The following is a 26,551-nucleotide window of genomic DNA, read 5'->3' on the forward strand; positions in this document are numbered from 1 at the left end:
TTTACGGAGTACGGAGCGTTCAGGGAGCATTTAAAGATCTAAAAATTCAAAAAGATGAGAAAATAAATGTTCTTGTCATTTAAAGACTTCTTTGTGTGCCTGGAAATCAAATCTGAGAGCCACGGAGTTGCATTAAAAAATAGACATGTTCCTGTGTAATGAATATATAACAGTATTTATACAATCACAACATAAAAGTTCTCATATATCATATCGATCCCTTAAGCAGACATCACAAGAGAACTTAATGTAAAATAAATGAATGTAAGTATGTAGATGTGTTTGCTAAACATCTGACTGGTGATTAATGTGTTTTAAATCTAGTAAAAAGCTTTAAGTTTGCATCTGTAAAATCCTTTCAACAAAAGCTGCATTAGTACAATCTGACTGTAGGCCTTACTCTTCTTTTGACCCCACTTCTTCCTAAATTATGTCATTTAAGACGGGCCACTTATTAACAAACTATACATTATATATTTTATATGATGATGACGATAATATCAAAACATAGACATAAACAAACAGGGACGTTAGGATATTAAAGAAATCACAAATGTTTTAAGTATCAGTGCCTTTCTTTTCAAAGGAAATCGAATCGAATTAACATAAAGCTCCATTTATTTACTTATTTTAAGGAAATAAAACAGGGTCTTCTTCCAGAAAATGTACATCTGTGTAAATGACATTTTCCTAACAAAAGGATCGAATTATTAAGGTTAAAACAACTGCTAGTACTCCCCAAAACACCCAGAAGTATATGTTTCCAAAATGAAACAAAATCTCTATCAATATTCTTAACAATAAAATCACAAACATTTAAACATCATATATTATGAGCCGTAATTTCAGATAATGTTACTTATTACGTAAATGAATGAGCGCTGAACAAATAGACACATGGTGCCATCTGCTGGAAAGAAAGTAAATTACATGTTTGTTATTTGCGTTCACTATAAAGCTTATGAATATATATATATATATATATATATATATATAGTATTACGTGAAGAAACCTGATTCTTTATCAGAAATCTGTGATGGCTTCAACTGTATGAAAAACATAGCAGAAAATGAACCTTTATTTGGTAATCGCTGGTGTGTGTAATTCTGCACCGCGGCGTCAGGTGGCAGTAATGCTGTTTAACTCCTGCGTGTCACAATACACGAAGAGCGCAGCGACAATAACAACAAGACCGTCTGACACCTCTGCTGTTATTGCCTAATGTGAGGTATCAAATTCATATTAAACATCATTATTTAGAGCTTGATCGTAGGTGGAACATACCAATAATGCGGTTTTGTTAATAATACGATCCAAGTTGTTGTTACATCGTTTAATATTTGCCATTATTACACGTGTCTTTTCTAAGTGTTGAACTGGTGCCTTTTGCCTTCAGGATGATCTGATCTGGACCATCTAACATCTGAAGATTAAAGAAAACCTGTAAAAGTCCTCTCTGACATCATGGCCCAGCAGAGAGGAGTCAACAGTCTGCAGTTCAACCAGGACCAGAGTAAGTTTAAAACACATTTCTTCCATTACACATCCTTGAATATAATTGTTGATGTAGATTATATATGGGTTTGATATAATAATATGTTTAGATGACAAAGCTACTCATTGCCTGGTCAGTTATATTAAATGACAGATTTTAGAGAGCAGGTTAGTTGTTGGTAGTTGTAAACTTAATCATATATTGTTTTCTTATACTATATCTTTTACTTGTCTTTTAGGTTGTTTCTGCTGTGCCATGGAGACAGGTGTTCGCATTTATAATGTGGAACCTCTAATGGAAAAGGGGCATTTAGGTAAGAAGATTTTATCATATGAAAAACGCACGCATGGTGAGTTATCTGTAAATGTTTATTGTTTCTTCCTGCATTTTCTTTCCAATTTAATTGGTTATAGACCATGAGCAGGTGGGCAGCATTGCCTCGTGTTCAATGCTTCATCGATCGAATTTACTGGCAGTTGTTGGAGGCGGAGTCAATCCTAAATTCTCTGACATCTCAGGTATGTTGTGACACCACGCCTATAATCAAATAAGTTTACAATAGAGAATCCTTAAATAATTTCTTTCATTTGAACTGTTTGAGGTTCAAATATTTTCAACATAAGTGAAGCTTTCATTCTGTTTTTGCCAGTATTAATATGGGACGATGCTCGGGAAGTGCGAGACCCCAAAGACAAACTTGTGCTTGAGTTCACGTTCACCAAACCAGTGCTGGCCGTGCGTATGAGACATGACAAGTAAGACCATAAGGAGGGTCCTGTGATTGATTTGATTTTAATGTGCTGTTTGTTAATGTCTCATTCCTCTTTTGTCCTTATATGTGAAGACTCATCATTGTGTTGAAAAATAGGATCTATGTTTATAGTTTCCCAGACAACCCTGTCAAGCTCTTTGAGTTTGACACTCGGGATAACCCCAAAGGTACTGTAACGATTGTAAAGCTGTATTTTAGAATATGTACACACATATCAGAACTGTATTTTTTTGTTTTTTGTACATAAGGTGACTCAAATGTCTGGTCTTGTAGGTTTGTGTGACCTTTGCCCTAGTTTTGAAAAGCAGTTGCTGGTTTTCCCAGGACATAAATGTGGCAGTCTACAGTTAGTGGTAAGATGTACTGGGATTGAACAAACAAATGAAGATTACTTGTAAATATTAAAGCTGACACTGTTTTATGATCTATAGATTTAAAACAGTTTGTTATTCTTTGACAGGAACTTTCCAACACAAAACCTGGAACATCTTCAGCTCCGTTCACCATCAACGCCCATCAGAGTGAGATCGCCTGCCTGGCACTGAACCAGCCTGGCAGTGTGGTAGCCTCCGCATCTAGGAAGGGCACTCTGATTCGTCTGTTTGACACCACGACTCGAGATAAACTAGTGGAACTCCGACGAGGGACTGACCCTGCAACACTCTACTGGTATTGACCTGTCTCTACAATACACAATATACATACAACAAAGCTCTGTTCCATTAGTTGTTGGTTATAAATACGTAATCTTTTCCAGCATAAATTTCAGCCACGACTCATCCTTCCTTTGTGCATCAAGTGACAAGGGAACTGTGCACATATTCGCTCTAAAAGACACCAAACTGAACCGTCGCTCTGCGTAAGACTTTGATAAAAACATTCTCAGTTGGTCATGTGAGTGATATACTTTGCACTTGTTGCAATCATACGTGACTTTTTCTTTTATTAGCTTGGCACGTGTAGGAAAGGTTGGCCCCGTCATCGGGCAGTACGTGGACAGTCAGTGGTCTCTGGCTAATTTCACAGTGCCAGCCGAATGTGCTTGTATCTGTGCCTTTGGGAAAAACACTTCGAAAAATGTCAACTCAGTCATCGGTATGGGCATTTTATTTAGACTTAAAGAGAATTTCTGTCTATAAGATTAAGCTAAAACTTTGCTGACACGCCATGTTTCTTGTTTCTTTTCAAAGCCATATGTGTTGATGGGACATTCCACAAGTACGTCTTCACCCCTGATGGAAACTGCAATCGTGAGGCTTTTGATGTGTATCTGGACATTTGTGACGATGATGATTTCTAAAGCTGGAGATCTTTGATTGATCTGTAGCTAAACTCAATGTAATCGTCCTCTGCTTGTTCTTCTTGAGTTTATGTAACTGGTTTATATAATCAAATGTACATAAGCTGTCTGTGTAAAGTGAAAAAATGTCTTATAAATTTCTTATAAATCTTATCAACCATGTAGAATTCCAAGGACTGTGATTATTTCATCGTCTTTAAAAATGTATGACTTTTGAACCTTTGATTTTCCATCATTCTTTGCACTGATAATGTGATGTTTGTGTAGAAGGACAGAATTGAAGGAATTTAATTTGTAAAGATTGATTTCATCAGTACAATCTTTTGAGGTAGAGCTCATGGAGCTGGGTTTTTGCTTTGGGCTGTATTTTAGATGCATTAAAAATGCAACGTTTAATATAACAAATGGGTAACGTGTTTGTTAACACTGCACCCTTAAATCTGTAGAGATATAATACCAAGATTAGGATTTATTATGAGCAGATGTTATGAGTAAAAAATGCAGATGGTTAGACCATTTAGAATGAGTTAGCTTAACACAAATGTGTTTATTACATTATCAGATTATATGTTGTTTTAAATTATTTGCATTTATTGAGAAAACTAAACACGTATAATTCTGTCAGAACTATGAAAAATGCGCTGGATATGATGCACACTAAAAAGTGTAAATTTTGATAAAGCCTACTATACAGGCAGACAGACAAACACGTGACTAGACAAAATAAGAGTTCCCCTGATACCTTACGGCTGTTGTAACAAATATAATAATAATTATATAAATATATATTAATTGCAGACTATTATTCAATTAAAAGTTATTTAAAAGCAGACGCGTTTATTATAAATACAAGCCGTATAAGTGAATAAAATATAATGCATAGGTAACACAATGAAAGGTAAACATGAGTTGTTGTTGACTTCAGCCAGTGGAGGGAGTGTTTTCTGCTCATTTCAACACACGGATGTTCGCTCGAACTGTCCGTGACAACCATCAAAAACACAAGACAAAACCCCAACAGTGTTTCTACGAACATTGCGAGACCCCATCGTGTCGTGTAGCTTCGCGTGTGTTGTATGACAGAAGAAGATTGAACTCGAGGCGGGATTTCTCCTCAGAAAGTGAGTTTTCATTATGCTAACGTGTTAGCCGCGGACGCTAAGTCTGCATTACTGAAATACGAAAACCGTAAACCTGTTTCTACATGACTGCTCTCATAAGAATAACACTTCTACTTATTGCGTGATTTAAGACGTGAGACAGATGTTTGTGTATTGTGTAATACCTCATTTAATGTGTTTGTTTGTGTTAGCTTTTCTTAGCTTTAGCGGCGCACTGAGAAGCTTATCTGGCCATTTCTACACCGTATATTGTTTTTAAATGGCCTTTTTATTAATTAATCGCAATGGCAAGTCGTTGATAAGTTTTTGATTTAAAAAGGATCTAATTTCCATCCTGTGCGCAAGGATTGGATGCTATTGTTGACATTTACATGAGCACGAGAGGTCTTGTTTTTGTCCATAAATGTGAATTAATGTGTTTTTCGTGACACGCCTTGTGTTACATAGGATACATTTGACTCTTAGCACATGACTGCGATCATGCAACCTTCCTTTTTCAACGTGTTTATTTGGCAACCACAGTCCTCGCATTGTTCACAAGACTTCATGGTGTTCATTCTTTTATTTCTGTCAGATTCAGTTTAGTTCAGGATGGCTTCTCGCAAAAAGGTTCTACTGAAGGTGATTATACTCGGGGATTCTGGGTGAGCATAACATTTACTACTATTTTAATACTTATTGTGTGCTTTCTATGTCTGGTGAGATGCAAATGACGTGATGTGGATCGTTTCAAGCATAATTTGAGTTTCTCTTTATGACAAGTGTTGTATTGTTTTCCACAGTGTTGGAAAGACTTCGCTGATGAACCAGTATGTCAATAAGAAATTCAGCAATCAGTATAAAGCCACGATCGGTGCTGACTTTCTTACCAAGGAAGTGATGGTGGATGACAGGCTGGTGACAATGCAGGTCCTTAGATCGCAGTTGTATTTATTTTGCATTGAATGAGATCATTTATTTTGGTATATGCTAAGCTGCATGTTTGCCCTTGATAGTTAATGGCCTAATGCAACAAATTACATTTATTTATTTTTCCTGAGGAAATAGTGGGTCCAATATGTTTGGCACCGCCTCTGTTTATATAAGCAAATGTATGTACAGCTGATGTCAGAAAGCAGCAGGACTTAACTCTTATATATGATGGATTTTCAACTAGGTATAAAGTACTCAAAATGAGTCAACGTTGTTTTATAGCTCATAAAAATAACAATTGGATTTGTCTCATGCCTTGAAATATTATTCTGGTCATTCCAGATTTGGGACACAGCCGGACAGGAGCGGTTTCAGTCTTTGGGCGTTGCTTTTTATCGTGGAGCGGACTGCTGCGTGCTGGTGTATGATGTGACTGCGCCAAACACCTTCAAAACCCTGGACAGCTGGAGGGATGAGTTCCTCATTCAGGCCAGCCCACGTGACCCAGAGAACTTCCCTTTTGTAGTGCTTGGCAACAAGATCGATTTGGAGAACAGACAGGTCTGTATCCATTCTGCAGTGTATGATTATAGTACCTTACAAAATGCTTTACATTGATCTGTGGTCAAATCGCAGCTTCAGTCAGACACTTAAATCTATCGTCTTCGTCACAGGTGACTACAAAGCGAGCGCAGGCATGGTGTCAGAGCAAAAGTGACATTCCATACTTCGAAACCAGTGCAAAAGAGGCCATCAACGTTGACCAGGCTTTCCAAACCATTGCTCGAAATGCCCTTAAACAGGTACGTTCAGTACGATGTCTGTCAAGGCCCTGTTACTCATCCTACTAGCGTTTTAAATGCTCATATTGGTGGCTGCTTTACTTCACAGGAGTCTGAAGTGGAGACGTATGACTTCCCGGACCAGATTAAACTGCGAGATGACAGACCCGTGTCCTCCGGCGACGGCTGCAGCTGCTGAAAAGACACACGGAGAACGAGGGGACCAGAGAGTGGGCGGGAGAGGCCAGTGCACAGGGCAGACCGATTCCTCCGGTGCAGAACATCCAGCATTAAAAAGAAACCACTTTCTCCAAACATCTATGTAAAGAACTGTTAGGAATTTAAAGAACCTCCCTGCCACAGCATCAGTTTTAATATAACTACCTTTAAGGATATTTCTATGAGAGTAATGAAACGTGATAGTTATTCTATTATTTACAAATGGCTGTTTTTCTTTATTTTGCTGATTGTTGTTTATCTATAGTGTATTCTCTCATCTTCCCATATTACAACAGCCCTTCAGTTCAGACTTGACTCCTGATTGCACATCTGTCTGTCTGTTATTAGCGTGCCTTTCATTTGAGGTTGTAGAGAAATTCGCCGTCACACTTCCTTATAATTCCTTGTTTGCCAAATTGTTTTGCTGTGTAACCTTAACCTCATCTGTAACTCAAAATAACTAAGCACATAGACACAGTATAAACAACCCAATGCGAGCTTAGTCTTTACACATCACAATATTAAATCCTCAGAATAATTTACGAGTTTATTACACTGTCGAGGCTCGCAAAAAAATGTTTTGATGTTTGTGCCTGAGGATGCCCTGATTAGCATCATGCATGTGGTGCTTGTCTGGAACAAGCTGGATGCTTGCTGTCGGTGTCACATGAAAGTTTTGAGGAGCTGAGCCGATGAAGTGCAATCAGTTTAGTTAAACTAGCAATGAAACACATTTCTTTTCACTTGAATGAGTGATTCCCAAGTTGTATTGAACGAATGTAACAAACGAATCATCTAAAATGCTTGAGCTGTTTAATTACTTAGTTTACAGTGTATTTGTATTTAAATTTCCCTAAAATAACATCTCTGAGGTGGCACAACTTGATCAAATAAATAGGTTTGATGTACTAGGTCGCATAAAATCTAAAGGCACACGTCACAAAAGATTGAAATATGAAGGATACCTGAAATCCCAAATCGATTTACAACAACATCTTAAACCATGTCATTTTTCTAACATGTTGTCTTTATTTCTGTCTGCCAGTGTTGTAGATCATCATGATGAAAAAAAAGTTACTCTTAGTGATGTCTGCCGATAGAAGCCAATAAACATCTGTTCCTCTTTTATACAACAACCACCTTTCATGGGAGATTGTTAATCATCTCTTGATATTGTTTTCTGAACAATTCTCCATTAATAAATTTATTCAAATTGAAAAATATTCTGCTTCCTTCTTTCTTTCTTTCTTACTATTAACCTTTTACCCAATTCAAGATTTTCTTGACAGAGACACACATCAACAAGAAACTGCATTCCACCAACAAAACAAAATCATACAGTTATATTTTTTCAATTAAATTACAAGTCCTTGCAGTCCATCCTGACTCCAAGTCAATATGTCCCTCAGACATCTTGGATGCCCAGCTTGTGGCACCCGATGCTCTTCCAGCAGCTGAATCTTTTCTCATTCACCTGTTCTTCTCTCCAAGTGTCATTGTGAAACAGGTGATCCGAATGCATCCAGGGTTTCCATCACTAGAGACAAGTGATCCAAGAAAGAACTTACTGAAACACGAAGAATACGAGCTTCATCTGCAGTCCATCTCCTGTAATGGCAAAAGCAACAAATCAAATGCTGGTTATAGATAACATATTTAGTGAGTGAATTAGCATCACGGATACATAAAACAGGGCACTAATGCAATACACACGGTAAGATGGTTATAAATCACGTAAAATGAAAGCTGGTTGCAAAATAATATCAGGCAGTTTAATGAAACTTGTCCCCCAGTGTAGAAAATAACTGTCGACCTAAATCTAAATTGGAGCAACTATTCTTAACACTGGACTCATTAAAGTGACTAGTTATTCCGTTAAACGTACACAGACAGCGTTTGTCCTGAAACATCCATGTTTTTGGTGATTCCTCCTTTTCTAGGTTCTGGATCAGGTGATAAAGACTGAAGGGCAATAACTGCCTCTCTCTCTGTGGGAAATGGTACCTTTAAAAAGCTGATGTTTGTGGAGTTAAAGAAAACAGGACTTTAAAATCATTTATATTACACTCGGACTGTTCTGCTGTGCTACTTTACCGCACACGTCTTGTCGCATGAAACCCCACCGCAAACAGGTAAATTACTAATTTGTCCATGTGCAATGAAATTTGCATATCATACGTTCAAATGTATAATAGCTGTGTTCAAATAATGTTGTTTTTAAATACAATAAAACATTTTAAAGTAGTAAAAGGATACAATTCAAGTTTTCCATTTGAACCGTTCTCACTCATGCAAACCGCCATGTTGACATGTTTTGTTCAGTTTCCGATTGGAAGCAGCATTTTCGTCACGAGTCTTTAAACGCAATTGTATTTTCCCAAAAGAACATTCGACAATCTCCATTGTATTGCGAAATACACTACTTATTAAAACAACTTTTTTCCCAGTGTATACATAATAACTGGACTGTTATTTAAAAAACGCTAGTGGTAAACTGCAGCGTTTCAACAAATATTGCATTAATTACATTTAGTCATTTAGCAGACGCTTTTATCCAAAGCGACTTAGAGATGAGGAAACATTGGAAGCAATTATAACAACATAGGCAACAAAATACATAAGTGCATCAAACTAGCACAGTATACAAAGCTAAGAATAGTGAGGTTAGTAATTTTTAAGAAGGAAGGGGAAAGGATTAAGATATATCAATCAGAGAGAGAGAGAGAGAGAGAGAGAGAGAGAGAGAGAGAGAGAGAGAGAGAGAGAGAGAGAGAGAGAGAGAGAGAGAGAGAGAGAGAGAGAGAGAGAGAGAGAGAGAGAGAGAGAGAGAGAGAGAAGCAAGTGATAAACTGCAGCTTTCAATAAATATTGCATTAATTAGCAATAAGTAGAATAACAGCATATATATATATAGAGAGAGAGAGAGAGAGAGAGAGAGAGAGAGAGAGAGAGAGAGAGAGAGAGAGAGAGAGAGAGAGAGAGAGAGAGAGAGAGAGAGAGAGAGAGAGAGAGACACAGAGAGAGAGAGACACAGAGAGAGAGAGAGAGAGAGAGACACAGAGAGAGAGAGAGAGAGAGAGAGACACAGAGAGAGAGAGAGAGAGAGCGAGAGAGAGAGAGAGAGAGAGAGAGAGGGCAATCAAATGCCGCTTATGTACTTCGACTCGTAATTGAATCGGTTCGTTTAAATGATCCATTCGAGCGAGCCGAGCAGAACTCGCTTCCTAAGATTCACGAGGCTTTCAAAATCTTCGCGAGAGAACATGAAGTCATTTAGGAGTGTTTCGACTCCATGAATATACGCCAATGCAAGCTGTGAAAAGCTGAAACTAAAAGGCACATCTTAAGTCGCAACCCAGCTCCTGCAGCATCTTCACACATCCATCGTGTGCGTCATTTTCACACGCAGGCGTGGACTCGCCTATGATGCCCTCTAGGCGGCTTTCTAGGATATGAGACGCGTCCAGCGGCTCCGGTCTGAGATGCGCGTTCGGATCTTCAGTTCTCTGCGGGTTTCTTTTATCAGGTGAGACGCAACAGAATTTCTTTAACCGCATGCTTTAGTGTAAATTAAAAGTTGTTCGTTTTATGAAAAATCTTAAATCATTAACGACAGATACTTAATATGTTATATTAAATCACGTGGATCGTTTTGTGGGCTACATTATTTTCCTACAGGTGGATTTAACTTCTCGGTTTTTGTAAATAACCAGCTTTCCTAGTGAGGTGTTAGTGGTTAACAATGGTTTTTGTTTCGTTTGTAATGTTTTTCATCTAAAAATATGTATATAATTTATATATACATTATAATTTTTATGAAAAAAATAATAGAATCAACTTTTAATGACTGTATTAAAAACAATTTGCAAAAGTAAAATAAATAAGTACATACAGGTATATTTAGCGTTTTTAATTTAATTTTCTTCTCTGTGTACATGTATTTCATTGAGATCTATGATGTTTTATATTTTACTGACATTCATATCAGTCTTACCAGCGCCTATAAGTGTTCTTTCTGGGATCACAATCCTCTTTTTTTCTGGCATCAATTACACGTAAAATACATCCGTTTCAAGCACTCTACCTGTTTGTATCTGTCTTTGTGTTTTAATCAATTCATTATTGGATTGGATTGCTTTTGCAGATGTGTAATCCTCCAGTGGTCTTGGTACATTCGGGCGTCTCTCGGGCTGATGGGAACTCTCCGTGACCTCCAGTTCGCCCTGCAGACGAAGATCGAGGAGCTGCGACAACGTGACGCCCTTATCGATGAGCTAGAGCTGGAGCTGGACATGAAAGATGACCTCATCGGACAGCTACAGGCCGAGCTGGACCGTCTCCACACTGTCTCTGTCTCGCACAACGCATCTGGGGCAACAGAAAACACGGGTGAGAACTACATAAACACAAACAAACATAATAAGAAAACCATCATCCATCCCAGGGATTGTGAAAGTAGGATGGATCGTTACTTTATAGAAGTGTTTTATATGGTTCTATTTTGTTATTGGCACCGGAGCAGCGATGCCAGATGAGCCCCAGCGCACTAAACGCCAGGCTATATCTGCTGAACCCACAGCGCTGAACCCAAATCAACTCACTCACGTCACCGTTACCAACTACAGCAAGAGTGAAGAGTGAGTTACACCAATTTACAAATACACGCTGCCCTACAGTCTCACACAAGCAACAGGTGGTTAGATTTCTTTTTACCCCTACCTGATCATTGCAGATCTCGACACTTGATCGAGAAGGCTTTACTGGAAAACGATTTCATGAAGCATTTAGAAGCCAGCCAGATCCTCACCATCATGGACTGCATGTATCCCACCGCCCTGACACAGGGATGCTGTGTCATCCAGGAGGGCGATGACGGCTCTACTGTCTACGTACTGGAAGGCGAGAAACATACATTTATGTCATCAAGAAATCTTGTGTTCAAGACATCTTGTTCAATTCGATCTGTATTATAAAACAATATCATAAAAAATAAATATACACACAACCAATTACAAAAAAGAAGATTTTTCAAGGGGGCTTTTAGTAGACATCTGTTAAACTAAAGATAAAAAAGTTGGATTTTATGACTTTATGCATTTCTCAGAAATGTACTTCTCGTACTTAAAATCCGCCGTATGTATACCCTATATGTAGATAGAGAATGTTGAGCTGAGGTCACGCCCTGTGTTGCATGTTGCAGTGGCGCCACCATCTTGGGAGGTCAATACTTCACTGCTATTATTGTTTTGAAATGTACCATTACTTGTTTTGTTTTATATATGGAGAAATCGAAAGTGAAAGGGCTTTTTCTGAACGACTTCAGTATAATGCTATTGCAGTTCTTAACACAGCAAGACCGACCTACCATAGTTATATTTCCTAATCAAACATGAAAAAAAACACTGCATTGAATAAACTAGCTGCCATCCTCCCAAGATGGCGCAACATTCAACACGGCGTGACGTAGCTTCACATTATCTATAAGTTAACTTATACTCAGAGAAAGTATATTTGACCAGTATAAAAAACGAGTGTATACTCCAAAGTGTCATGGCATAAACCAAAAAGAAAATGAATTAGTGAACAATCAGTATACCTCTAACTTCTAGTTTAGTTGCAGTACAAATGAAACACGTACGAAAGTGTACTACAAAGTAAACTTTAAAGGATGCTTTTTAAAAACTTAAAAAGGATGCCAATTTTGTCTCAAGTAGTATTGAAATTGCACACTTGCAAGTATACTACTAGTGCATTGATATTAGAATACTCACCCCATTAAGTATTTTCGTAAGTATACTTATTAAAATTAGCCTGAAGTACACTTCTTTTTTGTTAGGAAAACACAGGGTGATTTTATTTTAACGCTTTATTTTAAGTCTTCGAGGTGTTTTGCATTAACCTGTCTGAAGTGACCCACACAGGCAATCGGCTGCCTGCTCATCATCTGTTTCTGACAGTGTTCCTATAGAGAGAGAGAGAAAGACGTCAAATGACATGTTCTTTTATTTCCTGCCGGTGTCTGACCGCTCTTACATGTGGACTGTTAATAAAACACATGCTACAAATGGAATTCAGATCGGTCATGTGATGTTATCATGCTTATATGCTAACAATATTGAAAAGAGAACCTCACAAATACACAATAATTTCAAATACACATTACACATTCAAAAACAGAAAAACAAGATGATGTTTATCTTGTTTGTGTGTGCTGTTTACAGAGGGGTTGGTGGAGGTCACTAAAGAAGGACACAAACTGTGCACCATCGAGCCGGGAAAGGTTTTCGGTGAGCTGGCAATACTCTACAACTGCACACGCACGGCCACCGTCACGGGTGAGATTTTTTACAGGCCATATGACACATGAAATATTTCAAACTGAAGTTCTGAAGTAGCTACATTCTTAAAACATTAAATGTTCAATGTGTTCTGTGTATTAAATATTGTGTATTTGGCACTGATAACGGTCACAAGGGACTGTCATTTTTACCACTTTACGTTAAAGTTTTAATCTCACAAGTGACGGTTATTCTTCATTGTTGGAGTGTGCAGGCCTTTTTGAATCTTTTTCCAATAAATTGAATACGTTGTACTATATTTACATGACTTAATCTGAACATTTAGGGGCAAAGACAAATGTTCAAAAACAGAATTGTCTCCATAGGTTTCGTCAAACCAAAAAAAAAGGAAGAGATTAGAAATGACAATACACAAAAACTCCTTAATACAAAGTTTCTTTCTCAGCCGCTGATGCTGTGTATCTTTGTAAAGTCTCCCATTGCTTCTGAGATTAACTTCCTCCGTCTCCAGTTGAGGGAACGGGTTGGATTCAGTGCAATTGCTGAGATGTTTGACCATATGGTTTTCTGTTCTTTTGTCCTTTACGACACACCTGTTTAGCGTGATGGATTGAGGTGAAATGAGCTGACCGTCTGTTTAATTTCAATAATGAAAATGCAATTAAAAGCCATCCGTTGGTTGTCCCGGGTCATGCAGAGATCTGTCTTTAGTTCTCTGTACCAATCTCACCTACTGTATGAAGAACTATGAATATATCAACAAAAGTACAGAAGAACTACTGCTTACTAGACACCAGGGTGTCATAATAGCAGTCGTGTCACATTGTACATGGCAGAAAAAGTTTACAATGCAATATTTCTGTGTGAGGGACCGATGGAAATATGACTTTGAAATTCAAGGTCAGCTTTTAATTCTCGCTCCGAGCGGAACGAAACGCTGATGTGAGAATGACATAACGGCTTCGTGCTTTAGCCGATTTCTATTCCATCGGTCTCTTATTCTTATATATTTGCTATTTTTGTGAAGGTCGTCCATTAGATGTCTTTGAATTGGAGACACAAAACGTGGATCTGTTTTATGCTGCAGTTTCTTAAAGGATTGATGCAACCTATAGTGCAACTTTAACATGACATTTGTAGAAATGCAATTTCTTGATGCGTCACCCTCGGATGCTTCAAAACAGTGTTGAAGGAGTTCCCATCTATGCTGAGCTCTTGTTGACTGTTTTTCTTCATTGCTCAGTTAGTCATGAATGTTAGTTTGTAATGAAAGAAACAAATTTGTCTGCCAAACTAATTTCAGGCGATAACAGAATACAATACACACAAGGACACAAGAAGACGTGATGTAACTTCCACCTTTTTACATGGAGCAAAATCCACCTACACTCAGAAACCCAGAATGGCTACAAGGACAGCGCACAAATACGAGCTTGCCATTGCTTCTTTCAATCCCCTGCAATGCCTTGACCCATGAACTCCCATTGTAAACCCTCCATACACACATACACGTTGGCATTTAAAGGAATTGCAGAGGGCATTTATCATCACGATGTGTTTTGCAGCACATTTAGTTTAGTCAACTGTTTGCTGCTTGTTTATTTATTAACATTCCAATTGATTGTTCGTAATTAAGTGTGTGTTTAAGTGTGAATATGAACAGTATGGGTCATACTGTGTGATGTTTGTTTCTGTTTTTGTGGGCTGACAGAATAATTACATCGAGTAGGATGTGAAGAGTTTTCAAACCTGTCAGTTCTGTTAAGAGGTTTAAAAGTACACTGTTTGTTGGTTTGAATAGGCTTGCTGAAGAACAATAGAACCCTGCCCAAAACCCAATTGAACCTATAATGGTTATAATGGGAATTGTATTGGTTTTTAACGGAAACTACGATGTCGATGTGTACGCCACATTAGAAAAAAAACTAATTACCAATAGAGTCCCACAGAGCCAATACAGTTTCCATTAAAACCAATAAAACCGTTACAACTTCCTTAATGGTTTAATTTATATGGTTTTCAGATTCTATTGGTTTCCATTAAAATACCATAATGAACCATTTGCTTTTTCCATTAACCATTATTAAACAATTTTTTTGTGTGTGTTTTGGCCATTATTCCAGTAGAATTCAACATCCCACCAATATATTCCATCACATACCAGTGGAAATATTATAGTTTCCATTAAAACCAATACAAATCCTTTTAAAACCATTACAACTTCTTTTAAAGCCATTACAACTTCTTAAATGGTTTTTATTGGTTTTTTCAGCATTACAATAAAGCCCAAACACATTGCAAGCTAGTGGTTCATCTTCTGTTTTAATAGAAACCAGTAGAATTTCGGTGATGGTTTCTGTTGGGTTTCTTTTTTTAGCAGCGAGTTTTAAACATGTACATGCATAAGAAGCAAAACATCTCCAGTGTTTTATTCTTGAAAGCACAAGACATTACAGTGAAGTTAGTATTAGAAGTATTTATTTGCATTGAATGTAAAATAATGTAGCTGAAAGGATAAATTACATTTTGTGTGGTTTACTTGTGGTTTTCTCTTTTTTTTCTTCTGTGAAACACAAAAGCAGAATGTGGAGGAACTTTCTCACTGTTTGTGATAAGTGTCTGTCCTTATCGTCATATGAGATGTAGTTGCACATTTTCACAGTTCATTTGCTTTTTCCTTCTTCCATTTCTCGGCTCGTCTTCGTTTTTCCTCGCAGCTCTGACTGATATCAAACTATGGGCCATAGACCGTCAGGGTTTTCAAACCATCATGATGAGAATGGGTCTTCTCAAGCATTTAAACTACATGGAATTTTTGAGAAGGTAAAACCGCATTAAAACAAATTAAACAAAAACCAGACATTATAGAAATAATAGAGAAACTACTAATGCTATAAGTAGAATTATGTTTCCAGTGTACCCACCTTTAAGACCCTCACAGAAGACGTTCTGAGTAAAGTCGCTGATGTTTTGGAAGAGGTGAGATGTTCTGAACACACTTTCAAGCTTTTATGTTCATGTTGTGAACTCAACTGTTGGTAATGTTTTTTTGTCCTGTAGACGCACTACGGTGATGGCGATTACATCATTCGACAAGGAGCCACCGGAGACACGTTCTTCATCATCAGTGACGGTCAGGTGAGAAAGAGCCAACGAACATGTTTCTTGCAGCTTCGCCTTTCAGGGTATAATTTAGATGAGAAATTATGTAATTCTGCACACAGGTGAGGGTCACCCAGCAGAAATCAGCCAATGAGGAGCCATTGTTTCTTTCCACACTCTCAAGAGGCGATTGGTTCGGAGAACAAGCTCTCAAAGGGTCAGTGAGGGTCACCTTTTGGATTTTAGCAAATGTAATATACTAAAGAAGATTATACAGTGATTCTCCATTTTTTTTTTCCTTTAAGGGAAGACGTGCGTACGGCGAACATAACAGCCATCGGTGATGTGACGTGTCTGGTTGTGGACCGAGAGTAAGGAGCTTGTAGTACAATTGTTTACAATCACAATAATCAAATGAAAATCTTAACAATCATAATATCAAAACATTGACTTTTCCTTGACTTCAAATCCTTTTTATTTTACGCAGGTCTTTCAAACAGCTCATCGGTGGGCTGGACAACATGAGCAACAAAATGTACGAAAGCGAGGAGGTGAAGGCCAAGTAAGCACATGTTCTCCTTCACAATCGTTCAACGGCCATGAAAATTATTCCGGATCTTTAAATATGGGACATTTCTTCTAGGTTGGAAGCAGAGGCCGCATTCTTCTCCTGTTTGTCTCTTAGCAACTTCCGTGTCATATGCACGCTGGGGATGGGAGGATTCAGTCGCGTGGAGCTGGTAAAAATGACACCGGCATCCTCAAAGCACCAGATCCGTCATGATGTAGATGTGCATAGAAAGTGTGTGTTCTTGCTCTCCACGCAGGTGCAGCTGAAAAACGACAACAGTCGCTCCTTTGCCATGAAGGTCCTGAAAAAGCGTCACATCCTGGACACCAGTCAACAAGAACACATTTTGTCGGAAAGACGAATCATGATGGAAGCTCACAGTCCCTTTACTGTCAGGTGAGCACAACTGAAATTAATGGCGCGCGTCCTCACGATAACTTTACTGTGTAACGCAAAAATATTTCAAGAGAAAGTTCACAAAAAATAACATTCTGTTCAAAACCTATATATGATACACAAAAGAGGATATTGTGAGATGTCTCAGTGGTTTTGTTTCCATTCAATGGAGGTCGATGGTGTTTTTTGGTTACCAACGTTCTTCAAAATATCTTCTTTTGTTTTCAGCAGTTCTACAGGGCAGATTACAACTTTTTATATTTATGAGTGGAATTACAACATGTGCTATTATGTGTTTGTTTATCAGAATAGTAAGCGAATTTGCATTTAGTCAGTGATGTCATTTACATTTGAATATTTCGATGAATTCAGTGAAGTTTGTCGGCATGAAAGTTTTTCTTAACGTCACATATACAGTATAGTTCACCGAAAGTGATGTCCATCAAAGTGTCTTCTAATTATTCATATTAATAATAATACTTCTTATAAATTCTTCATATAATTTCTTTATCCAAGTACCATACATCTCAAATTTTGAGCGGGGCAAATAATGTATACAAATATGACATGACTTTTGGCCACTACTGTACATAACTCTATAATGGCCCATTATATTTCTCTTTTTCAATTAATAAGCCCCTATGGTTCTACGCTTCAGATTGTATCGGACCTTCAGAGATTCCAAGTACCTGTACATGTTACTGGAGGCGTGTTTGGGTGGAGAGCTGTGGACTCTGCTCAGAGACAGGTATCATAAACATCTTCTCTATATTAAGTTTTTATTGTAACCGTTTATTGTAACTGGACGTGTTGTGGCTGTCTTCTTAGGGGTTCATTTGATGACAGCACCACACGCTTCTACACTGGATGTGTGGTCGAAGCTCTCGCTTTTCTCCACTGCCGTGGAATCATCTACAGAGACCTGAAGCCTGAGAACATCATACTGGATCATCGTGGATATGCCAAGCTGGTACCCACTATATACTCTTACTGGTCTACAGACCAATGGTTTAAGATTTGAGCTGAATGTTTCACAACAAAATTCTGACCCGAGAAAGAAAGAAGCCATTTGAGCTGTTGTTGTCTAGGTGGATTTTGGTTTTGCAAAGAAAGTCGGCTTGGGGAAGAAGACTTGGACGTTTTGTGGAACTCCAGAATACGTGGCCCCTGAGATCATCTTGAATAAAGGTCATGATGTATCGGCAGATTGCTGGTCTCTAGGAATCCTCATATTTGAGCTGCTGAGTGGAAGGTTTGTTGCGACACAAAAATAACATCTTTTAATATTACACATGAAGAATTCATTTGCAAAAAATCATGTTTTTTTACTGTGCATTTCCGAGTAATATCAAACAAACTGCAGTTGAGTTGTTTTGATTAAGTTATAGTATAAGCAAATACAGCAAATGAACTCTTCATATGTTCATTGTCAAGTTTAAAGTTAAACTATAAAAGTAACTATTTACACTTATTGATAAAAGTGCTTCTTTGCTAAAAATGTGTGATTCTACTTGTGTGTGAAAATGTCGTGACATCATGTCGCAAAAGAGATTAACATGAACAAGTTGGTATCATAACGCTGCCATTTTTAAGAAGGTTAAAGTTCACTCTGTCTCTTCAAATTATGTCTCTTTCACCTCAAGCCCACCTTTCTCAGGATCCGATCCCATGAAAACATATAACATTATTCTGCGAGGAATCGATATGGTCGAGTTTCCCAAGAAAATCAGTAAGAGTGCAGCAAACTTGATCAAGAGACTGTGCAGGTACAATCTCAGTATTTTTATGTCTAAACCTTCTGTCTGGGAAGGCACTTGAATGGATTTTGAAATACAATCTTTGTGTTCGTGTGTGTAACAGGGACAATCCATCTGAGAGACTTGGCAACCAGAAGAATGGTGTTAAGGACATCCAGAAACAAAAGTATGTGTGTCCATGGGGATATGTAGAGTCTGTCTTATTAGAAGTCATTAATGTAACCCTATGTTGCTCCAAATCCTTCGTGCAATGAAAACATCATTATAGTCCATAAAACAAGTGTCTTATATTCCAATTAAATATTTTTGGGGGTGAGTGTCTGTAGGTCTTAAATATGTACTGTGCATATTTGCATATACCACCTGTTCAAAATAGTTTTGTGTTTGTAATGCAGAGTTGACATGAGGCATGTAAAAAATCTCTTAATGATATGTTTTCTTCTGATGATTTTGAACTGCAGATGGTTCGAGGGCTTTAACTGGGACGGTCTTCGTGAAGGCACTTTAACCCCCCCCTTAATACCGACTGTAAGTTTTTCATTCAGAATTGTACACGTGGTTGCTCTAGACTGCCATTCTCTAAATAAGGATGAAAGTCTTTGCCTTTGAAAAAAGTGGTTTGAGATGGTCATTTATTCTATATGCTGCAGGTGGAAGGCCCTTTGGACACAAGCAATTTCGACTGTTTCCCCGACGATACAGACGAACCGCCGCCTGATGAGGATTCCGGCTGGGATATTGAGTTCTGATTGGATGGGCCGATGGCCACATGCAGCGGCGAGGGGAAATAAAGAGACCATTCCAAAATGTTCATTTAATCAGCATTTGTAGATGTATTGTTCAGTGTCTGTAGAATTTCAACAAAATCAAACCTCAGGAGTGATAAAGTCACTTGTCACAAATTCCAGGTTATCGTTTTTTTTTTTTACTTTTCCTAAAAACCATGTTGAAAATATTGTATTGCTTGACCGTGAATATGAACGTTTTCTTTGCAGTATTTAAGGAGTGACAAAATACAGAGCAATTTCTGTTATTTTGATGTTTTCATTTTCTGCAAATACATGCAAACATGTGTATTTATTTTTTAATTTGAAATTTTAATTTGTTTTAGTAATTCACAGAATGAAACAAAAAAATATATTTTTTCTGTATCTGTATTTAGCCTCTAAAATTGTTAATTTTCTTTGATGCCTGTGTCAGACTGAAAAATGCTCTTAAATTGATATAAACAATAATGTCCAGCAACTCCAACATATACAGACACTACGGTACATGCTTCTCTCTTCTGAATGTTTATTTTAATGTTTGACTTGTTTTGGAAATGATGGGACAGAGTCCAATTTTTTTGGTCTTATTTTTATTGGTTTGTAACAAATTTTTGTCGAGAACGTTTATAAGAATATTACAGCGTTGAACCTGCTACCTGTAGAAAAACTGTCAATTTGCACATGCTATTGTGATGTTGTGTCATGTCTAATTTTTGAACGAATTAAAAGAAATAATCCTGGTTCAAAATAAGATTAACGTACCATCTGAAGCATGCTGTCAACTTTAGTTTGAAAGATTAAATGAATGAATGCGATACAATCAAACTTTACTAAAGGAAAGAAAATTGAAATGATATAATTCATTCTCTCTATAAGGATATGAAATATACTTTCTTTAGATATATTTGCTTCACAGAACCACAGCTGATTGACATATCAAGACTAAAGAATCGCATCTCTGACACAAACACAACAGTATTGATAGGCGACATATAGGATTAGCCCAAGATCAGTCACTTTTCGATTCCAAAAAAGGAAACTTAAGAAGCATAATCACATGGAATTCACCCATTGAATCAAAGAAACTTGTTCATTTTAGACTGTCAACGGTCAACATCGCAGCGCAAAAAATGCAAAACTTGTATTTGACTAAAACGTATATCCTTTACAAAAAAGCTAAATTGCTTCTCGAATATGTATCGTGATTTAGGATTTTTTAAATATTTGAACTGTTAAACACAAAACAAATCACTAAAAGAACTACTAAACATTTTTACGCCTTTATCCAAAGTGACTTGGGTGTACCCATAACCAGTATTTAATCAAAACCAGTTGAAAACCACTGACGCATGATGACTAATATACACAAAGAGTTCTTCAGTTTTTAGAGGTGAGATGCTTAGGTCCTGTAAACCACGACTGCAATTCATGACGACATACCTGTAGTCCGTAAACCGTAAACATTTTACATCAAAATCCCGTTTTGGCACACATGTGGTTTGTCACGCTTGTCGACAAACTAGACATGAAGCACCAAGAACATCAAACCGCATTGATAACATGCTCTGATCTGGAACCAGCTATTTCAACCGTGTTGAAGAATCTCCAGGATCTGGTGGATGTGTTCATCTTCATATCTTCAGATTATAGCAGAGGAGCCTGAGGAAGAGGAGGCTGCCGAAGAGGACGAGGGGTTTGATGGAGAGGGAGGAAGATTCCAGAGGACCCATTTCCGTTTGCCCTGCCGCTTCTGGGACAAGAAGTCCTCCTTTTCTCGTTCTTTCCGTGCTCTTTGGTAATGGTCGTCCTCTTTCAGGTACCAAACTGGCGGCCAGCGGTGCTTCTCGAAATATTCCTGGTTTTCTGACAACAGAAATATGAATAAGCATTCAAAACACGTTCGGCTGAATACTGGTCAGGTAAACCAACGCACATCTTCATACATTACCAGCAGATTTGGCTCTCATGTCTCTGGGGAATTTGCGGCAGACGTTGTTGTAGTTCGTGCAGATGTGGTGAAGGCACCAATCGGTGAGCTGGTACGCACCGTGAAACTGAAACCACATGACAAGAAAACACAAAGATTCACTCATCCTTATGATTTAAGGTTTGGATCTATATAAAGGTTTGGCTTGACCATTCTTTCAAACGTTTCTTTATTGGTAAAAGACTACAAGTGATACTAATTTACTAGAAGCTGATTTTAACAACTTGTTTTTTGTTAACTCAACCCATGGACTGAAATTTCATATGGGTTTTGAGGTTTTACCTGAGCCATCTCCAGATATACCAGCACATCTCCATCAATGTCTGTTCCCATGGCAGCCGCCTCCTTCAGGACAGATACAGTGTGGAGCTCTGTGATGAGAGACAATTCACAGGCAACCATTTTCTGCAATTCATAATTATTCCTTCAATCATTTCGATAGTCGATGCTTAATAATCAACATTTAAACCTGTAAGGGCGACCAGGTGAGGCAGGCAAAGGCGATTGGCTAGAATAATGAGCTCCATGGCGTCCAGGTCAGGTCTGGAACAGAAGTGTCCCGTGTAGAGATATTCCAGCACAGCCTGCATACTACTGTGAGTCGTGTTTGGAAACATCACCTGTGGAGGTTTAGTCATGGTTTGGTTATGACTGTACTGGTTCAAGAGCATTTATTTAACAAGTATGGTATTATTTTGAAATGTATTCTTTTTCAAAGGAGAACAGGTGCTATACAAACATTTGTGAAGCACACAACAAAAATAGTTTCCAAGATCAGTGGGTCAGGACACTTCTAGATCACATAGTGGGTTAGGTCATGACATAATGAATTTAGTTTAGATCAGGGGTTTTCAAGCTCGGGGCAGGGACCACCAGGGTGGTCTTCATAAGGTTGCAAGGGGTCCCCAGAAATGTTCAGAAATTAAAGGCACAGTAAAAATTCTAATTATTGTTTAATTTAAATAATTTATATCTGTTTTGCATCATGCATGGCATAGTTCCCAAAATGTATTATCTTTATATATTTTTTTTCTCTTTAAAGTTATTTTTACTCCCTATGTGAAAGTAGATGCAGTACAAATACATTTGAATTGATGTTCAAGTGTTGGATACTATACCAACTATTTGAGTTCGGAAACAATATGTTGTCTTTATAATATCACATTTACTACTTATCTGACAAAGTTTAAATGGATCTCTATACATAAAGCTTTATAGATGAATATGTATTTTAGAAACGGGGTCCCTCACAAAAGAAAAATATAGCTAATAGAGAACAAATGTGCATTTCCCCCCATATTTCCACCGAAAAATATCAATGTGAAAAATATAATATTTTTCAAATTTGGGAAGATTGGGAACCGCTGTCGTAGATGACTGTTATAAACCTATACTAGCCAAAACGTTTGGAGAAAATACAAGACCTACAGCTTTTGAATATGAGATTTTTTCATTTACACATGGGGGTAATACAGCACTTACCTCTTTAGTACAGCTTTCGACAAACGGCCCACCAAACATGGCTGCCATCCAATCACAGCTGGAGATGAGGAGGGGCTTGTGGGCCTCAACCGTGCCATCATCCAGTTTAAAAACTACATCTGGGTTATAAACAAAATAACTTTTTGATTGCAGCACATAAAAAATATCATAACCCACTCCAAATATATTATAAAAGCAATAATGATTTAGGATATTTAACAACAATAATTATCATTAATGGTATTGATTGCAATTGTACATTGTTACAGAAACTGTTTGTGCTACAACTGTGGTTACAAACACCTGAGAATGTTCCTTTAGCCAGACATTCCTTCACGCGATTGGTCCGTCGCACATGGAAAGCCTTTGTGATCTCTTGGTTCATGAAAGCCTCATTGTTGAGGATGTTAGCGACCATCATGCGCAGGTCAAATACCTCCAGCAGCTCAGCAATATGAGCGATGTGCATCAAATCTTTCTCATGCTCGTCCAACTGTCCCGTGTAGAGATAACTCAACACCACGCGAAACGGCTCATACAACACAGAAGGGTCCATATGCACCACCGTCATCGGCCGCGAGATTAACGTTACAGGATCTTTCACAGTTTCCCTCCCGATGCTTGCGAAAGCTCTTCCCAATGAAGACAAAAGCCGTCCCCCGCGACCTCTCATCCCGTCTGAGTCTGTTCCTCCGCCGCCAATCAGGGTGCCGTCACTGATGCAGGCCCTTAGGTTGGCCTTGACCTCTTCATCGCTGCTCTCGCACATGTCGAAGCTGGCAGCCCGAGCGGGTGGCTCTCGTTGCCTGCCGTCTGTCTCGGCCTTTGTATCCTGGAGGAAAAGATCATAGAATTTGGAGGACGCGGTGGCGAGGTAGACTTTGTGAGCGAAGATTTTCTGGTGCTCCTGGAGAACCAGAAGCACATCGGCACACAGGGGGTCCTCCAGAAGCCGCCCCGGGTGTTCCTCTGTGGTGGATGGGGGAGCTGGGACGGTTATGACGGGAGGGGGAGGTTTAGGGGGGAGGAAGGGTGGCTGCAAGAGCGGCCGCTGGACGTCCCGCAAATGAGACTTCCAGAACTGCAGGTGGCGGCGTGAGATGAGAGCAGCACGGATGGCGTTGTCAAACACGTCCTTTACTCCGAACTGAGCCACCACGCTGGTCTCGTAGTATAGTACGCCCAGTTCTTTAGCCACCTCCCGACCTTTTTCAGGAGGAAGAATCTCGTTCGCTTTGATGGGTCTGCAAGTAAATAAAGTATAAAATCTCACTCATGTTAAACATTTTTAAAACGTAACATTTCTAAAATGACCTTGCGAGGGGTCTCCGGCCTCTATTAACAGCCTCCAGATCAGCGTAACGCAGGTCTAACTGACAGCCCACCAGAATGACCGGAGCCCGAGGACAGAAGTGCTTGATCTCCGGGTACCACATGGTCTTCACGTGAAACAGAGAATTTGGGTTGGCGATGGAGAAGCACAAGACCACCACGTCTGACCTAGAGTTTGAGTACAAAAACAAAGGCATCAAAACCACAAGAACATATTAACCTAGGAAAAAGTATCAACTAACATACCTCCCATATGCGAAACGACGGTCTTTATGATGGTCTCCAAAGGTGTCCCATAATCGTAGAGACATGCTGACATCATCCACTACATCTCTAGATCGCTCCAAAACCTTCAAAAGCACACATAAGGGTAGGATTTATGAATCCTAAAACATTCGTAACTAAGGGAAAGCAAATAGAAATCCAAACCTCTTGGCAGACTCTGTATTGGTCAATGGCCCAGACAGTGGGCACGTGTGTGGCGAGTAGCTGGTACTGCGTCAGGGTGGCATTACATGCTCGGGCACAGATCAGCCGGGTTTTTCCCACAGCATTGTCCCCTACCACCACACATTTAATGGTCTCCACATTTGGCCTCTCATAGTCCATGTCAGTATCTGTAAATTGGGATCTAGTGACAATAAATAAAAGCAAAAAATTTAAAATATTAAAATAAATATCATGAATAACTGTAGCAGCAGACTACATAAAAAAGTGATTCGTATTATATAACAAAGACATGTGTTAAAAATATACATTGATGTTTGGAAATGTGTTTATCGTAGATTTTTTAAACACATTAATTCAGTAGCCTAAATAAATAGCCTAAATAAATGAATAGTGGCCTATATAAATATTTTATCCATTTAGTCTGCAAAAACACACAACAAGCTGAATTAAAATTAGTTTTAGATTTAAATCCCATTATTTAACCATTCATACAGTATAACCTTAAACCAAAAGTGAAAACACTCACTTATTCACCTCTATGGCAGACGTTTGTGTAATTTTATTATATGTTCAAACTCATCTATAGATTGCTATGTATTTACTTCTATTCCCCTTTAATTTAATATTAGAATTAACCATAACGTAACGAGCGTGCGTTGAACCTAAATATCGCAAATATGCGTCAGTGCTGTCTAGATAGGGAGCGCACTATAATTTCAGATACAGCCATTGGCTTCGCTCTTATGTAATCCTTCTCGTGCCCATAATGTCCTGCTCAAGAGCGCTATTAATGTACACAAGCACACACACACACACACACTCATGAAAGCCCTTACCGAAGTGAACTGAAGGGATGCATTGGGTTGGCAGATGATGATCGAATGCGCGTTGGATGCGGGGTGCACCTGAAGGGATCCGGAGCTGCACTTCATTTTCCCGGTGGAGACGCGAAGACAAGGGAATTACGTAAACGTCATCGACAGCAACGAGACCCGAACTAGCCCATTTCACCGAACGAGGCCCTCTTGCTGCCTTTATCTAAAAGAAACTAACGGATTTAACGAGCAGAAAGCGCGACGGCTGACGGGTTCGCATTGGTGACATTCCCGGCGTCCGTCGCTTTGGCTTCCGCATGCAGGCAGACTGACGCACCGCACGCACCGACTGAACACCGCTGAGTGTGGATTTACACCCCTGTGATGTTTGTGAATAGAAAATAGTTTTAATTGTATATGTAGGATAAACCAAATGGGATAAATATGCATTTTGAAAAACTCTTAAAGTGCTTTCACAAATTGGCTAACACTTAAAGTCCCAGTGAAATAAAAAATGCCCAAATTTTTTTGGGAAATATTGCAGCGTTTATAGTAAAAAGCTTATCAATGTAGGTCACTTTCTTTTTAGAATTCATGTACCCTCATAATCTTCAGTTAAAACCTGAAATGATGACCCAAATGCACAAAAAAGACAGCTTGGGCGGAGCATCCGTTAACCCCGCCCCTTAAACTATCACGCAGCAGCTGTTTTTTTACATTAAACAATGGTAAGAAATACAGCCTCATTGTGAAAGTTTTATCATCAATCGCTTTAAAGTGCATTAGAAAAACATCATTACAATTGTGTCTATTCGATCCTGACACTATTCCAGGATCAGACACACTCGCCCAATTTAAATCTGGATTAAAGACACATCTTTTCAGCCAAGCATTCACTTAATGCAAAACATGCTAAATAAACCAGCGGGAGACTGCTGACATTAGATATTATTTGGTGTTTATATAACTAGCTAAACTATTCATGTACTGT

The 26,551-nt window shown here is 38.5% G+C and overlaps 5 protein-coding genes across 6 annotated transcripts; 3 read left to right on the forward strand and 2 right to left on the reverse strand.

Moving 5' to 3' along the window:
* Positions 1 to 1,151: 1,151 nt before the first annotated feature.
* Positions 1,152 to 4,252, forward strand: wdr45 (WD repeat domain 45). 2 transcript variants are annotated; one of them, XM_079448106.1, is made up of 11 exons: positions 1,152 to 1,229; positions 1,398 to 1,514; positions 1,735 to 1,809; positions 1,910 to 2,014; positions 2,146 to 2,251; positions 2,341 to 2,435; positions 2,542 to 2,621; positions 2,729 to 2,937; positions 3,026 to 3,127; positions 3,218 to 3,363; positions 3,459 to 4,252. In XM_079448106.1, exons 2-11 carry the CDS (start codon positions 1,466 to 1,468, stop codon positions 3,566 to 3,568), a joined length of 1,077 nt encoding a protein of 358 aa, XP_079304232.1. In that variant the 5' UTR covers positions 1,152 to 1,229; positions 1,398 to 1,465; the 3' UTR covers positions 3,569 to 4,252. The 2 variants fall into 2 exon arrangements, with proteins under 2 accessions (XP_079304232.1, XP_079304233.1); XM_079448107.1 differs by having other exon boundaries at positions 1,157 to 1,224; positions 3,459 to 3,864.
* Positions 4,253 to 4,440: 188 nt separating this feature from the next.
* Positions 4,441 to 7,818, forward strand: LOC306889594 (ras-related protein rab7). Its single transcript, XM_079448702.1, has 6 exons — positions 4,441 to 4,689; positions 5,264 to 5,333; positions 5,472 to 5,598; positions 5,944 to 6,162; positions 6,276 to 6,404; positions 6,493 to 7,818. The coding sequence occupies exons 2-6, from the start codon at positions 5,281 to 5,283 to the stop codon at positions 6,580 to 6,582; spliced, it is 618 nt and encodes a 205-aa protein (XP_079304828.1). The 5' UTR covers positions 4,441 to 4,689; positions 5,264 to 5,280; the 3' UTR covers positions 6,583 to 7,818.
* lage3 (L antigen family member 3) lies at positions 7,810 to 8,933 on the reverse strand. Its single transcript, XM_079448703.1, has 3 exons — positions 8,859 to 8,933; positions 8,488 to 8,616; positions 7,810 to 8,210 (listed from the first exon to the last, which is right to left on the reverse strand). Exons 1-3 carry the CDS (start codon positions 8,903 to 8,905, stop codon positions 8,096 to 8,098), a joined length of 291 nt encoding a protein of 96 aa, XP_079304829.1. The 5' UTR covers positions 8,906 to 8,933; the 3' UTR covers positions 7,810 to 8,095.
* Positions 8,934 to 9,837: 904 nt separating this feature from the next.
* LOC306889132 (cGMP-dependent protein kinase 1-like) lies at positions 9,838 to 20,238 on the forward strand. The gene is made up of 20 exons (XM_079447842.1): positions 9,838 to 10,128; positions 10,747 to 10,991; positions 11,125 to 11,239; positions 11,335 to 11,501; positions 12,824 to 12,937; positions 15,619 to 15,724; positions 15,817 to 15,880; positions 15,962 to 16,039; positions 16,126 to 16,220; positions 16,309 to 16,374; positions 16,491 to 16,565; positions 16,647 to 16,743; positions 16,831 to 16,970; positions 17,629 to 17,718; positions 17,799 to 17,940; positions 18,059 to 18,222; positions 18,614 to 18,736; positions 18,831 to 18,893; positions 19,189 to 19,255; positions 19,378 to 20,238. Exons 1-20 carry the CDS (start codon positions 10,055 to 10,057, stop codon positions 19,474 to 19,476), a joined length of 2,184 nt encoding a protein of 727 aa, XP_079303968.1. The 5' UTR covers positions 9,838 to 10,054; the 3' UTR covers positions 19,477 to 20,238.
* Positions 20,074 to 25,918, reverse strand: rhobtb2b (Rho related BTB domain containing 2b). Its single transcript, XM_079447843.1, has 10 exons — positions 25,582 to 25,918; positions 24,725 to 24,926; positions 24,542 to 24,645; positions 24,278 to 24,463; positions 23,267 to 24,207; positions 22,964 to 23,082; positions 21,951 to 22,101; positions 21,764 to 21,852; positions 21,443 to 21,548; positions 20,074 to 21,357 (listed from the first exon to the last, which is right to left on the reverse strand). The coding sequence occupies exons 1-10, from the start codon at positions 25,602 to 25,604 to the stop codon at positions 21,134 to 21,136; spliced, it is 2,145 nt and encodes a 714-aa protein (XP_079303969.1). The 5' UTR covers positions 25,605 to 25,918; the 3' UTR covers positions 20,074 to 21,133.
* Positions 25,919 to 26,551: the final 633 nt, after the last annotated feature.

Source organism: Barbatula barbatula (genome assembly GCF_947034865.1).
Source record: "Barbatula barbatula genome assembly, chromosome: 24".
NCBI classification, from domain to species: Eukaryota; Metazoa; Chordata; class Actinopteri; order Cypriniformes; family Nemacheilidae; genus Barbatula; species Barbatula barbatula.